Source organism: Peromyscus maniculatus, chromosome 2 (genome assembly GCF_049852395.1).
Source record: "Peromyscus maniculatus bairdii isolate BWxNUB_F1_BW_parent chromosome 2, HU_Pman_BW_mat_3.1, whole genome shotgun sequence".
Classification (NCBI taxonomy): Eukaryota; Metazoa; Chordata; class Mammalia; order Rodentia; family Cricetidae; genus Peromyscus; species Peromyscus maniculatus.
The window spans coordinates 107,705,120-107,721,036 of record NC_134853.1 but is presented as its reverse complement, the minus strand read 5'-3'; the positions used below and the strand labels follow the sequence as shown (position 1 = coordinate 107,721,036).

The following is a 15,917-nucleotide window of genomic DNA, read 5'->3' as shown; positions in this document are numbered from 1 at the left end:
AAGTGCTGGCATTAAAGGTGTGTGCCACCATGCCCAGCTCTAAAAGAAAATATTTAATTGGAGCTGGCTTACAGTTCAGAGATTTAGTCTATTATCATCCTGGCGGGAAGCATGGTGGCATGCAGGCAGACATGGTGCTGGAGAGGTGGCTTGTACATCTGGATCAGTAGGCAGCAGAAAGAGGGTAAGCCACTGGGCCTATCTTGAGCTTCTGAAACCTCAAAGCTCACTCCTAGTGATACACCTCCTCCAATAAAGCCACACCTCCTAATAGTGCCACTCCCTATAAGCCTATGGGGGCCATTTTCATTCAAACCACAATAGGGCTTCCCCTGATATCCCTTGTCAATAGTATTTGGTTGTTTTTAATTTTTTTTTTTTTTTATTGGTTTTTCGAGACAGGGTTTCTCTGCGTAGCTTTGCACCTTTCCTGGAGCTCACTTGGTAGCCCAGGCAAGCCTTGAACTCACAGAGATCCGCCTGGCTCTGCCTCCCGAGTGCTGAGATTAAAGGTGTGTGCCACCACCGCCCGGCCTGGTTTTTGTTTTTTTAATTCATATGTTTATACCTTAAATGTACTTATATCCCTCCTTATTGCAATTCCACCTCTAATAATACCCTTCCTCTGGTAAATAACTGCCTTTAGTATGGACTTTTTTTCTTCTTCCGAATATGCTGCTACTTTTCCCCTCCTAAGGGTTATAAACGTTAATGTGGGAGTGCACTCCTGTAATCCCAGCACTCTGTAATCCTAGCACTCGGGAGGCAGAGGCAGGCGGATCTGTGGAATGAGGCTAGCTTGGGCAACAGCACTCTGAGTGGCACAGAAGTACTGAGGAATGAGCAGCATCATACTTTGTGCAGAAGCTGGCCAGTAGGCATAATACAACAGCAAGGACACCAAGGAACTTCCTGGAAAAGTCGGTGGATCAACTGCTCTCAACCTGTCTCAATCCAAGTCTTCATTGGCCAGGATCCCAGAAGGATCCCTTTCACTGTATGTGGAAAGATGTTGGTTAGGATCCAAGCAACAGGAATGTTGCAGAGGATGCTGATAAAACCACCTCCACAGTCCTACTGAGATGAAGCCAAAATGCAGCTATTCATCACTTAAATTCTGGGGTTTACTTAACTGGGTGACAATTTCCACATTCACCCTGCCAACATCTGAAGTCCCTGGCAAGGGATGCTTCATTCACTCTCATGCAGGCGCGCGCACACACACACACACACACACACACTTTAAAAAAAAACACAAAGCAAAGTAACAATATAAAAGCTGTAAAGGAAAATCACTAGTTAATAAATATAGGCAGAAACATCAGAATAACAGATTTGTCACCAGCACCCCTAAAAGCCAGGAAAACATGAATAGTATATTCCAAATCTTGGAAGTAAATACTTGTCAAGCAAGAGTTCTTTTCCCAGCCCCAAACCAACTAGCCAAACAATAAAGCCATTAACAACATGAAGAAGTAAGAATATTTCAAGACGGAGCTGGCTCAGAAGTTAAGAGCACTGGATGCTCTTCCCGCAGACCCAGGTTTGATTCCCAGCATCCACGTGGTGGCTCAACAACCATAACTCTAGTTCCAGGGGATCTGATGCCCATTTCTAGCACTGGAGGGCACCAGGCACACATATGATGCACAAGCATACATGCAACCAAAACATTCATACACATAAAAACTAATTATTAATTTAAAAAAGAGCATCACAAGACAAACACAAGTCAAGGCAATTCATGGCAATCCAGCAGTGCAGAAAATTCTTACGGTAGTGAAGGAAGACAGTTTCATACACAAGAATACAGGACAGAACACAGTCCATGAATGTAGCAGAAGAGAACAGGGAGGGAGTCAACCATGTCCAACACAGCAAACCAGTGAGCATCCAACACTAGCAGGAGTGGAACAATTAACAACTGACCAGCCAACTAGAACAACAAACACAACCATAAAGAGCAACAAGCCCGGGGCTGAAGAGATGGCTCAGTGGTTAAGAGCACTGCCTGCTCTTCCAGAGGTCCTGAGTTCAACTCCCAGCAACCACATGGTAGTTTACAACCATCTCTAGTGGGATCTGATGCCCTCTTCTAGCATAAAGTTGTACATGCTGATAAAGCACTCATATACATAAATAATAATAATCATTATAAAAAAAAGAGCAACAAGCCCTTCTCAAACATAACCTTGAGTGCAAATGGCCTTAACTTACCAATTAAAACCAACTGATTAAAAACGACGCAGGGGCAGGGAAATGTGCTATGGGATGGTCTTTCTGTATGCTGTGAATATGTGTTGCTACCATTGGTTAATAAAGAAGCTGCTATGGCCTATGGCAAGACAGAACATAACCAACTGGGCAGGAAATCCAAGAGATACAGGGAGGAAAAAGATGGGGTCAGAGCAGATGGTGCAAGCCACTCGACAGGAGAAGCAAAATGTGAGAGAACAGGTAATCCCACGAAGCCACGTGGCAAAACATAGATGAATAGGAAGGGATTGAGTTAAGTTGTAAGAATAGTTAGTAATGAGCCTAAGCCATAGGCCATACAGTCTGTAATTAATATAAGAGTCTGTGTGTTTACTTGAGACCGAGCAGCTGCGGAACACAGAAAAATTTCCAGCTACAGAGATGTCTCAGTGGGAAAAAGTGCTAGCCATACAAGTCTAAACAATCTGAGTTTGACTCTTTGACTCCAGGAACCCACATAAAGAGACATGTGTAATCCCACTCCTAAGGCAAGATGGGAGGTGGAGGTAGGAGAAACCACCCAGGAGCCAGCTGGTCTGGAGTATTCAATTAAGCAGCAGAAACAGGAAGGACCTTGCCTTAATAAGGTAGAAGGTAACAACCAACTACTGTAAGTTGTCCTGTGTCTTCTACATGTGCACTGTGGCATACATGTACCTGTACTCACACACATATAATAATATTAATAAGTATAATTAATAAATAAATAAATAAAAGAGTAACTTTGCTAGGCTAATGAAGATTTTATGTCAGGAGTATGATCCAAGCTTCATGCTTGAAGTTAATAAGAAAAGTAGTGAGAAAACACTTCTAAACTTGAGGATTGAACATACATTATCATCAACAACAGATTCAAAGGGAGCTAAGAATGTAGCTCAGAGAACATGCACATATTGTGTGCATGAAGTACTGGGTTTGATTCACAATAAAAACAAAACAAACATCACCAAAGCAAATAGAATATTGTTACTGATTAGATCAGCACACTTCTCAATTACTTACCAAACTCTCAATTGATTACAAACTGATTAATCTCATTTCTTAGGTTTCTAAGGCCAGGGCCTTATGCATGCTAGGCCAAGTGATCTACTACTGAGCCATAGCCCAGCCTCTAGTGGCATTTCTATTACCTAGGGTTTGTTCATCTCACTGTACCAGACAGTGGCAACAAGATGTGTTGAAGATTTAATTTAGGTCACCAAGGCATAAGTTTTGTGTGCATACGTGTTTGTGTAGCTGTGTGCACATGTGTATACGTGAGTGTAGATGTAGGATCTGGAAGCCAGAGGTCAATGTCCTGTGTCTACTTCAATCACTCTCTATGCCTGGCTTCAGTGGCATAGAAGTTTTCTTCCCTCCCTTCCTCCCTCCCTCCTTCCTTTCTTTTCACAGTGTCTTTCCCTGAACCTGGAGCTCACTGATTTGGTGAGGTTCACTGGCCAGTGAGCTTCAGGGACCCACCTGTCTCTACCTCCCCAGTGCTGGGATTCAGATGGGTGCTCAGCTTTTCCCTAGGAGCCAGGAATCCAAACTTAGGTTCTCATGTTAGCTCAGGAAGCACTTTCAAAACCAAGCCCCCTCCCCAGTCCAACAGGTTTTGAAATAACACCAAACATTAGTTTTGAATCACCTATAAACAGAGTCTAATTTCCAGAATCTACTCCTGGTAATCATACATTAAATAAAACAAAAGCAGTCCAGAGAGTCAAGAAGATGTGTTTGGACCCAGCTATGAATGCTTCACCCTTGCCTGGAGAGCCCTAACTTCAGGGCACTTACCTCCTGAGGGAGCTTGCACAATACTAACCTGGCAGAGCCTCTTAGGTCTTTAAATTCTACATTGAGAAGAGGCAAGAAGTTGCTTTTACAGAACGGACAGGTTGTATTCAAATTTGAATCATCTGCGGTCCATCCAGCCATGATTTCTTCATCATAAACCAGAGCTCCACAAGCTCTACACTGTGAGCAACTTGACATCAAAACCTAAAGGGAAAGCAGGACACTCAGAGTCTCTGTGGTGGCAATGAATCGGAATGTTCTAGTCGACTGAAATCAATGAAATTTTAGTCAATCTACTGGTTTCAACTGGCGTTTACTGCTCTTTTATATTATAGACAAAACTACCAGTCTGTTGCCTCAAAGATATCAAGCATGCATATGACTATCCACATGTATCCCATTGAATCCTATTAAGTGCTAGTATGTGATAAGAATACGTTTACAGTCACTTTACCACAGGTACAATGACTATAGAATCTTTACCTCCATCGCACAATTTTGATAGATGCTAGACATACTGGTATTCTGTGAAGAACCATGTTCTGATTTTTCAAAGTCCTGCCCTTTGATGCTTCTTGAAAATGGAACTTCACCTAAAAAGGAGTAAGAAATAGAGTACATAATGTAGGAGAATGTTCCCAATACTTTGGAAATAAGGAAGGAAGTACCATTAAATACGGTATTTACAGACGGTTCACTATATAGTTGTGCGCGCATATAAATATAAACAGTGGTAAAATTAATAAATTTAATTAAATATAGGTAGAAAAATATATAATTGTTTATTACATAATTCCCTCAACTTTTCCTAATGACAACTTAGATGGTTACAGGTGTATATCTGTAATGCTAGTATTTGGAATGAGGGAATAGGAGAATTATGGGGTGCAAGCCTGTGCTATGTGATGAGTCTTTGTCTTAGAGAATCAAAAAAAAAAAAAAGAAGATAACAGTTGTTTTTAATAAAAGATATAAAAATTCTCTCTGTCTTGAAATTGCAATTGTATCCCAAGAGGTCCTTAAAAATCTTTCAATCACTGATTTACCCAGAGAACAAGTTAAAAAATACGTATTTCCAAGGCCCCATTCCACAAATTCAGTTGTAAAGGCTTTAGCAGAAGGTGGAGGAGAAGGCGAGAGAGCGCGAGAGTGATCGTGAGCACAGACAGATTCTCTAATTGATTCAGTTGACAGTACATGGGAACAGTACTTAGATGTCATATAAAATCAGAGTAGAATGGGTATGTGGGTATGAAGGATTATGGGCATTTAAACTAAAACTGAGGTCCAGTGTAGCTAAGCGGTAGAACTGCTGCCCAGGATGCAGAGGCCCTTATTCAATTTCAGCACCACAAATAAGTAAAAGCAAGCAGACACCAAAACAGAGAGGGCCAGTCCTCCCCATACCTGTTGGACACTGCAGCTTCCCAGCATCTCCGCTGCTGCTGCTACTGCCGAGGCTTGTGTTGCTCCGGGTAAGTTCACTGGGAACCAGCCCTGAGACGCTGGCATTAGGCAGCACATTCTCCCCCAGGAGATGATCTTCTAGGCCGGCAGGGAAACTATAATCTTTATTAGTTTCTTCCTTTAGAAAGAATAAAACCCCACATATATAAATAGTATCTTCTGCAATGGAAATATATTCAATCTACTCCTTTCAGAATTAAATTCCACATCTTAAAGCAAATAACCTCTATGTTTCTTCAAAGCTTTAAAGTTATCTCACTGACTTAAAACTTACAAAGTCTGAGACATTCAAAAAGTGACCTACCTGGATGGGGTGCTCAAAAACTGTCCCCTCACAAAGTGGTCTACTTCAAAAAAGACTAGGTTGCACCCTAGGTGAATTAATCATTGACCTATGTCCTACTACCTAGTTAGTAAGTCTCCTATTGCTTTAGCACCCCAAATGCTTTGATTCTTTACTAGGATCTACACTGACATAGAGGTCAAGTCTATATGGCCATGTAAAAATCCTTTCTAAATAATTTTAGAGAACATTCCAGAAATAAAATGGTTCATTCAGTTCTTTATCATAATGCTAAACTAAACCCTCCACCACATACTCACTCTCTTTTTCTCTCTCTCTTCCCCCACCCATCCCCCCTCTCTCTCTCACTCACTGGAGGAGAAACCAAGGGCTTCTATGGGATAGGCTGGCACTCTACCAAGTCAGGCAGGTTAACATCCGTCTGAAGTTATTCTGTGTTGTGTTGACTGATCTTGTAATGCTCTCCAAATACAAAGACTAAGAATGACTCGGGAGGCAGAGGCAGGCGGATCTCTGTGAGTTCAAGGCCAGCCTGATCTACAAAGTGAGTTCCAGGAAAGGTACAAAGCTACACAGAGAAACCTGTCTCGAAAAACCAAAAAAAAAAAAAAAAAAAAAAAAAAAGACTAAGAATGAAGCTAGACGGTTTAATGCTAACCTGCATGTGCAAAGGTCCCGGTAGCACGCAGATCCTGTACTTTTTATTCAGTTAATACTTTTCCTAGATGCTTTCCTTCAATAAGCCTTACTTTTTCAGTTTCTTTCCTCACGTCTTTACTCTGTTAAAGCCTAGAGCTTTAGCAATCTGGAATTAGATTATCTTAAAATACTCAATATCATACAATTCTGTGCACAAGAAAAAGAAACTACAACTTTTTCCCCCTTTAAAATAAGTAGTTTTTCTATTTCCGTTTTCACAAAAAGAAAATCTAATGATTAAGTCTATTCACAACAATGTTTTATGGACAATCATGCTGTATGAGATCCATGGAATAGCAGGGTCATTTCATGAGTATTAAAGGGGTAACACAGGTAAAAGCTATGTAAAAATGGAAGTGCCCACTGAAAGCGGGGTGGTAAACACAAGCAAAAACAATGCTGAAGAGGCTGAGGCAGGAGGAAAATAAGCCTGAAATCTGCCCGGCCTGCACAGTGATGCTCCCATCTCCAAAACCACAAGAGAAAGTAAAATGTTATGCAAATATAACAATGATGCTATTATAGTTTCAAACACTATTAGTGCTTTCAAAAGTTTTAATTTAGATTTATTTATGGAGCTATAAAGCGATTCTAATGTTACTTTGTTCATTTTTAATATATATATATTTTAGTTTTTAATTTTTTTCTTTAATGTGCATGGGTGTTTTGCCTCCATTTTTGTCTATAGCACTTGTGTACAGTACAGGTGCAGATCAGAGAATGGTATAAGATCCTCTGGAACTCAAGTTACGGAGCTATGAGATGCCATGTGGTACCAGTAACTGAACCCAGGTCCTCTGAAGAGCAGCCAGTGCTCTTAATCACTGAGCCACCTCTCCTGCCTCCCACTTTTCCTTTTTAAGACAGGCTCTCATGTAGTCTAGACTGGCCTCAAACATACTACATATCTAAAGATGACCTTGAGCTCCCAATCTTCATTCCTCTTTCTCCCAAGCACTGAGATTATAGGTAAGTGCTGACATGCCTGGCAATTCTGACATTATATTTTCACATCATTAATTGTCTTAAGTCACTTTATAAAACAGAACATGTATAAAGTTTTGGGGTTTTTTTTTTTTTGTTTTTTTTTGTTTTTTTTTTCGAGACAGGGTTTCTCTCTGTAGCTTTGCGCCTTTCCTGGAACTCACTTGGTAGCCCAGGCTGGCCTCGAACTCACGGAGATCCGCCTGCCTCTGCCTCCCGAGTGCTGGGATTAAAGGCGTGCGCCACCACCGCCGGCTTAAAGTTTTAAGATATAAAAATGCCATTAGCAGAAACTTCTAGATTATACAAACACAAATATATACATTAAGGTACTACAAGCATTCCTCTATTAGACAAACTACACAGTAGTTTATTCTTACCTCGTCGTCTGAGTAGCTGTAGGCAGATGCGACAGCCCCCCACATCTTACTGGCTACTGTTGCTGCTTGTTTCATACTAGATTTTAGGACATCTATCTTGGGCCCGGATAGTATATTGTCCAACTTTAGCCCAGATAAGGAATTTACTACAGATCCCAGAGGGCTAGTTGGTGAAGAACGCACTAATGCTGATAAAGAAGTGGACCGGTCTTTGTAAGTGCGGTAAGGAGTCTGTGGCTTGAAACGCCCAGTCAAGGTTTTAGACCTGGACACTGCAGGGGAGCTCTTCTCAATGTCTGGACTGTCTTGGGCTGGTGGACCATGTTCTAAAGGTAGACTCGATCTCCTTTCTAAAGGGTGAGCAAATGAAGCGGCAGAGCCAGACTCTTGGTTTCCCTCTCCATGCAGTTCCATACTAGAAGATTTACTACCCAGAGGACTTTTTAGGTTCATGTAACTTTCAATTTCATCAGCCAGATTACGTGAAATTACTGGAGAAAACTTATCTTCAGAATCAGGAGTTTTTTCTACACATTCAGTGGCTAAAAGAGACAAAGGATCTAGTCCAGTTTCAACATCTTCCCTCTCAATGGCTTTCCCAATACCATATGAACTACTTCTCTTATTCACCATATCTTGGGATCTCGCTTTCCTGTCTCTAGACTGGACATTGTTACTATCATTCTGTAGACTGTCACATGTAACCTTTGCTGTAGTCTCTGTGACATTATCATCAACCACAGTTTCCAGGAGCTCTTGGCTTTCCTCTAACATCTCTAACACAGGAGATGATCTGTGCTCAGAATCCCAAGTGCCTTCCAACATTCGAGTCCTAGTATCAGCGGGATGGCAGTTAACATTCTCAAAGCTATGAGTTCTTGAGACATGAAGCGGAGAAGTGTTAGGACACGTCAGTGCTGCTGTGAGGATCTTGGCATCTGCTCCCATCATGATAGCCATTTCACTTGAATTCAGATCCAAACTGCTCTTCTTACGCAGCATCCCTGCTCGACTTTCAGAACTAAAGCTACAGCTCCTCTCTGAGAAATGCTTCTGTCTCTTTTCTCCTCTCTCACCATTCTTCTTAAAATTAGCAATCTCACCGAAGACTGCATCCTCAGCTGGAGCTTGAGTAGGAAACAGTACATTTGATGGACTACCTAAAGGGGGCAGTAATAGATTCAAGTGAAACATCAGTATTTTCCAAAGTAACAAAGAAAGTGATTATTGTTCTGATTATGCCCAGAGCAAAGCTACAGAGAATCTGGAAGGTGTATAGAAGCAGCATCTCCCATGGGGTCTAGCAGTTAGAATGCCCAGTTTTCATCTAGAAACTATATAAAAGGTATGCAGGAAAAGTACACCCCAAATCTATTCAAGCCTACCTCTTACAGGTAATATTTAAATATCTACCCTCCTCCTCTATGTCAAGCCTGCCTCTTACAGGTAATATTTAAATATCTACCCTCCTCCTCTATGTACAAGCATTATCTATGAAAACACAGCATGCAGTCCATGCTGGATATGACTGCATTGCTCACCCTTATCAACAAACATACGCCTATGATTCTTAAATTTTAAAAGTCAATTTAAGAAAAATACTCTGAGTTAAATAGACCAGACTCCAAAAGAAACAATCTCTTCTAATTTAACTTTTATATATCCAATTCAGCAAATACTTGCCAGGAAGCTGGGGATATAGCAGAGTAGTATAGCACTTACCCAGCATAAAAAAGGAAAAATAGAATTGGGCTTAATAACACACACATACACACACAGACATAGACACAGTCTCTCTCTCTCTCTCTCTCTCTCTCTCTCTCTCTCTCTCTCTCTCTCACACACACACACACACACACACACACACACACACACACACACACACACACACAGCGGTGCGGGGATCTACTCTTTACAAAATAAGTTTGTAATATCATGAATGGAATAAATTAATACAATTAATGTAATTAATGAATATCATATAGTTATTGAATGAAAAAACCAGCAGCAACAACAAGTTTGTAATTATGGAGAAATTACATATTTGTTACAGCCAAAGCATCACTATACCAAAGTAAAAGAACTGCTTCAAAGTTACAAAAATTAGAAAAATTCTAAGGCTGATGAAATCTTGAGTGAATTTTATATTTGACCCCTCAACAAATATGTGAATGCCTACTAGTTATTAACTATATGAAGTGCTATGAAAACAACAGACTCTCAAACAGAATGAGCCATTAGAGCAGGTAAACAAAAACATGCCAGAAATCAGAAGAACCAACAATTGCTTTATATGGAAGCAAGTGGTCTTTTTCTTTTCTTTTCTTTTTTTTTAATCGTTAGATTCATTTTGTCTTTGAGTGTTTTGCCTAAGTGAATTTAAGTGCAATATATACATGTAGTACCCATGAAGGCCAGAGGAGGGTATTGCATCTCCCGGAATTGGAGTTATGGATAGTTGTGAGCTACTATCATGTGGGTGCTGGGAACTGAATCCAGGTCTTCGGCAATGAATGTTCTTAACCACTGAGCCATCTCTCCAGGCCACAGGGTTTTTTTATTCTTTGCTAACCATACAATTTTTTCCATTCCCCAAACCAAAGCTATTTCTTAAGTGAACTGTTAAGTGAATATATAGATAATACACACCCACACTCACACACAGACATACACACACATATATATTTAAATTTATTTTATGTGTATAGGTGTTTTATACGCATGGCATGTACATCTGTATACCCTGTGTGTACCTGGTACCTCAGGAGGTCAGAAGAGGATGCCCTGGAATTGGAGCCAGCGCTTGTAACTGCAGAGCCATCGCTCCAGCTCCATGTTATTAAAATTTAACATTCAGGTTCAACTTGACCCCAGGACACAGGTAGGTGAGGCAGGAGGGTCAGGAGTACTAGTGCATTTTCTCTGATCGACAGCAAGTTCAGAGCCCTGTCTCCAAAAAATAGAAGGCTTGCCACACAAGCCTGCCAACCTGAGTGTGATCCACACAACCCACAGAAAGGTGGAAGGAGAGAACCAACCCCACCAAGTTGTCCTCTAATCTCCACACATGCACCATGGCACATTCAACTCACTCATAATAATAATGAATGAAATAAAGTTCAAAAATTTAACACTGGGGACACCAAAGCAAGAGGATCTTGAGTTCAAGGTCAGTCTGAGCTACATAAGGAATTCTTGACTAATTAAGCTACACAGTTTAACACAGACACACAAATAACAACAAAAAACACCTGGAAAAACAAAGACTTTAAAGTCCAAATGAACAATTGTTAAATTCCCCCCTACAGTGTATAAATAAACAAAACTTATGCTGAAACCTGAATACAGGAGATAATTAGGTTATAAAGGCAGTTCTCTCGTGAATGGATTAGGGTCCTTATAAAGGAGAACCAGACACCTGTCTTTGATTTCTCATCCTGCCTGTCTCCCAAGTTCTGGGATTACAAACATGCTCTACACACCCAGGTCCTTACAACACGAGGACACATGAAGTAGGCAATCTGCAATCTAAAATGACCCCCAGCCAAACTCATCACGTGCACTCCAGCCTTTCCAACCACCAGAACTGTAGCTGTGGACATGGTGGTGTACTCCTGTAACTTAGTAACTGGGAGGCAGAAATCTACCAAAAGGCATTTCTGCTGTTACATAAAAGCTGCCAAGCTGTACAGTATTCTTTCATAGCTACCCAACTAAATACCACCCATTCAAATTCCATTTTCTTGTTTTTGAACTTATTTTATGACTTTATTTGAGTGGGTCCATGGGAGCTTGTGTGTGCATTCAAATGTACCAGCCACAGTGCACATAGTGCACACGTAGGATCAGATGACAGCCCACAGGAGCCGTTTCTGTCCTTCCACCACATGAATGCAGAAAACGGAACTGAAGTTGTAGGCACGGCAGCAAGCACCTTTACCTGCCCTTTTTTAGGGGTGGAGAGTGAAGGTGGAGCATCAGGGTCTTACTGTACAGTCCTGGCTGGCCTTGAACTCAGAAATACACCTGCCTCTACCTCCTAGGTGTTGGTGTTAAAAGTGTGCACCACCACAACTGGTTGTTCATAATTTTTTCTTTGGTGGGGGGAAGGTATTTCAAGACAGGGTCTCACCATGTTGGCGCTGTCTGTCCTGGAACGCACGCTCATTCATGGCTTCCTAGTGTATCCATCATAATAAGCAAGCAGAACTAATATCATTAAAGACACTCTAGCTGGCATGGTGGAGAGAATGCCAAGGTCAAGGTCAGTTTGATACAAGGTGAGACTCTGTCTCCAAAGTGGGTGGAGGTCACTTTCTACTTACCAGTACTACTTGTCCTGTTGTTGGTGTCAAAGAACCCAGATGGAACTTTCACAATACTGCTGCCCCATGCAGGAGCTTCAGTAGGACTCTGAGGTTCTGGACTAGGTTGTGATTGTTTTGAGGCAATGGCAGACACATCACACACCTCTGAAAAAAAAAATTGGATGTTACCATTCCTACTTTTGACAATAATGATCAGAAACCAGAGATTTTTACACAGGGATGCAGTCTTTCTTCAAGTAGGAACAAGTACATCACTATTCTTCACTGATTTTCTGCTGTCAAACAATTCTTTTCTATACTATGAGTATGTATTATCCTCATTGGTTAATAAAGAGCTGACAGGCTGGTAGCTAGGCAGGTAGTTAGGCGGGAAAGTCAAACTAAGAATGATAGGAAGGAGGGTAGAGTCTAGAGAGACACAAGCCAGTCACCAGGGCAAGTACAGGACATATAAAAAATGATGTAATAAGCCATAAGCCACATGGCAAAGCATAAATAGAAATAGGTTAATTAAAGTGTAAGAATTTGCTAGTAATAAGTCTAAGCTATCGGCCAAGAATTTATAAGTAATATTAAGCCTCCAAATCAATTATTTGGGAAGTGGCTGCCAGGTATTTGGGAATAGGCAAGTTGGGGAGAAATGTCAGATTACAACTTACTGTATCTGGCTTACTTTATGCCATAAATACCAAGTGTATTGACTGACACAGTGTTTTACTCTAGCACTCAATAATCAGGACTTGAGCATTTCTCAGTAAAACAATTAAGCCCTTGGCTTTGACTTCTATTTCTTCCATTATCAAGTAGTTTATTTATAACTCTGGAGCACAAGCTAAGTACTATAGCCAGCTGTGGTGGCCCACACTTTTAAACCCAGCACTTGGAGGGTTTAGAGGGTCGAGGCAGGCAGATCTCTGTGAGTCCAAGGCCAGCCTGGTTTACAGAGTGAGTTCCAGGATAGCCAGGACTGTTACACAGAGAAACCCTGTCTTGAGGTGCGGGTGGGAGGGGCAGGATCAAAGGAGCCATGGCCTGAGGATGCACAGTATTTGCATTCTAAGACCCTGGGAATAACTCTCAGGTCCAGAGTTGGGAAGGGGAAAGAACAGGAAGTACCAGTTTTGAAACCTCCGAAGTTTGGTCTTGCTTGCTGGGCATAGTGACTGGCATATGCCTGTTGTCCCAACACTCTGAAGACAGAGGCAGGAGAAACAGGAGGAGTTCAAGACAAAATTTAGTCCTAGTTTTGTCAAAAAATTATCCAACGGACGACACTTTTTTTTTTTTTTTTTTTTCTTCGAGACAGGGTTTCTCTGTGTAGCTTTGTTGCCTGTCCTGGATCTTGCTCTGTAGACCAGGCTGGCCTTGAACTCAGAGATCAGCCTGCTTCGGCCTCCCAAGTGCTGGGATTAAAGGTGTGCGCTGCCACCACCACCAGGCGACGCTTCTTTTGCAAAATAAAGGATGATCTACAAACTTTCTAAAGTCTGCTAAAATCCAAACCTTAGAGCCTATCAAAATCTACCTTATTAAGAAAGCCTTAAAGTCCTAAGAATTATTACTGAAATAATTATGTAAGATAAAGCAATCTGAGCATGCTCCTACACAAAGCTCACAAACATCAGCACTCGCCTTCAATGTGCAGCTCCGTGGCAGTCAGTTCTTGTGGCACAGGCTCCTCAAGTGCGTGAACTTCTGCATCCTCCTTTACTAACTCGTCCTTGGACCCATAGCCTTGGTCAGACTGACCGCCTGTTTAAAAGATGCATGCCTGTAAATACTTTCTTATGTTTAAAACACAGGTAATAAACATAAAATGCTACAGAGCTATACAATTAAACTCAACAAAACAAAAATAAAATAAGAAATAACAAGACACATTTCAAAAACAGTGATAAGCAAAGATGAGGAGAACAGAACAGACTGAAGATAGTTCTAAGTTGAAAACATTAAATCTTCATTTCCTCACCTAAAAATTAAAAGCAATCTGGACAAAGCATTTTGAATCTCTTATGAAGAGGGTCTATAGCATATTGTCTTCTTTATTTTATTTATTTATTTATTTTTTGCTAAGAACAAAAAAGGACTGAAACACATACCTGCCACTTTTGCAAAAGAAATATAGGAAGGACAATACAATTTTTACTGTAAGAAAACAATAAAAATGGTTTACCTACAAAGGGTGGAGGAAAACAGATTTTTTTTTTTAAAAAAGAGAAAACTTCCTAAAGTATGGTTTACTGTATTGATTTAATTTTTAATATATTTCTACATATTCAAAAAGTTAAATCAACAAAATTGGGGGAAGTTTCTAAAATTAATGCAAACAGAAACAGACAGCCAGCTAATACTATTCATGAAACAACATAAACATACTCTATGGGTCAAGGGAAGGATAATCTACCTACCTTTTGAACTGAACGTTTATTTTACTTGTGTTGGGGGTGGTGCATATGTGTGAAGGGAGACGATTCTTTCTACCATAGGGTCCCAAAGACTGAACTCCCGTCATAAAACTTAGCAGCAGGCATCTCTTTACCTGGTGAGCCATCTTGCCATCCCCTATAGTGAATTTTGTTTCTTTTAAGACAGTGTCTCCTAGAGCCTGTGTTAGCCTCAAATTCGGTACAAGGCTGAGCCTTGCCTTGAACTGATCCTCCTGCCCCCAACTGGCCTGCAGGTGTGTGTCACCATGCCTAACTCCAGGTTTAGCCTTTAAATACTTTACTTGGAGGCCATCCACATTCAAAGTATGGAAGTAAGAGTCAAATCTGGAAAAGCTGAGTAGATTTGTTTCCTATGGGTATGTGGGGGAGGGGTGTGTGTGGAGTGACTCTGAAAAACCAAACACTTTAAAACCTATTCTTTGACAATTTCATACTTGTGAACAATGCATTTTTATCACAGTCGCCCCAAACCCTACCTAACCCTTGAAGTTGCTTTCTGCATACTATAGGATTGAGCAAACAACTAAATGGAATGGTATCAGGAGACAAGGTTTTCACCATGAGAGAACATAGGAGGTTTTGTGTGTGCGACTCTGGGAACTAAACTCAGCACTGTGTATGCTAGCACTCCAGCACTGCCCCCAGTTAAAAAAGAAAAAACAACCAAAGAAAGGTTAAAAAAAAAAAAGACTCCTGTGGGGTTGACTTGGAACTGGAGGTATTTCTACAACACTGTACGTAACGTTTCCAGTCCTGTTTGTTGAAAAGTCTAAAAGCCGTGCTACAACACCCTGGTGTAGCAGTGAGCACACTGAGACCCAGACTTGGACTTCTAATCTAGTCTCCATTGAGCAGGACTCGGGGTCGTTGGGGGTGGGGGGAGAATGACTGCTGAGCTCAGGGAGGGTAGGTACTAAAACGAGGTAGGGGGGTTGCTGCCTCAGAAAGAACCATAGCCACACATCTAAGAGGCATAATAACCAAGTTTAAAGGAACACACACTGGGCCAACACTGAGGTAATCTAAGAATGGGCAATACAGCAATCCATAAACCCACACTGATAAGAAAAAAAATAGAAAAGACCTTCCTGAATATATTAGAAAGCCATCTTCTAAATACAGTAAATAGTGAAATCACCACGTTGTAATCACCATAGTAAAGACTGATTCAGGCAAGCATCATCAATGGATGCTAATTTTAATAAGTGTGATAAAAAATGGGATATTATTATGTGGTCTCATAGCTTCCCCAGCCCCCTAAAGATAGCTTATG

At 40.9% G+C, this 15,917-nt stretch overlaps 1 protein-coding gene across 5 annotated transcripts in view; it reads right to left on the bottom strand.

Moving 5' to 3' along the window:
- Dennd4c (DENN domain containing 4C) overlaps positions 1-15,917 on the bottom strand; it is a 99,570-nt gene that overhangs the window by 16,405 nt on the left and 67,248 nt on the right. For all 5 annotated transcript variants that reach the window (XM_006975974.4, XM_006975975.4, XM_076564481.1 and 2 more), the window contains 6 exons: positions 13,830-13,949; positions 12,195-12,341; positions 7,870-9,029; positions 5,443-5,620; positions 4,519-4,628; positions 4,064-4,239 (listed from right to left, as the gene is read on the bottom strand). In XM_006975974.4, the coding sequence (XP_006976036.1) occupies positions 4,064-4,239; positions 4,519-4,628; positions 5,443-5,620; positions 7,870-9,029; positions 12,195-12,341; positions 13,830-13,949 (1,891 nt within the window). The remainder of the gene's footprint in view (positions 1-4,063; positions 4,240-4,518; positions 4,629-5,442; positions 5,621-7,869; positions 9,030-12,194; positions 12,342-13,829; positions 13,950-15,917) is intronic.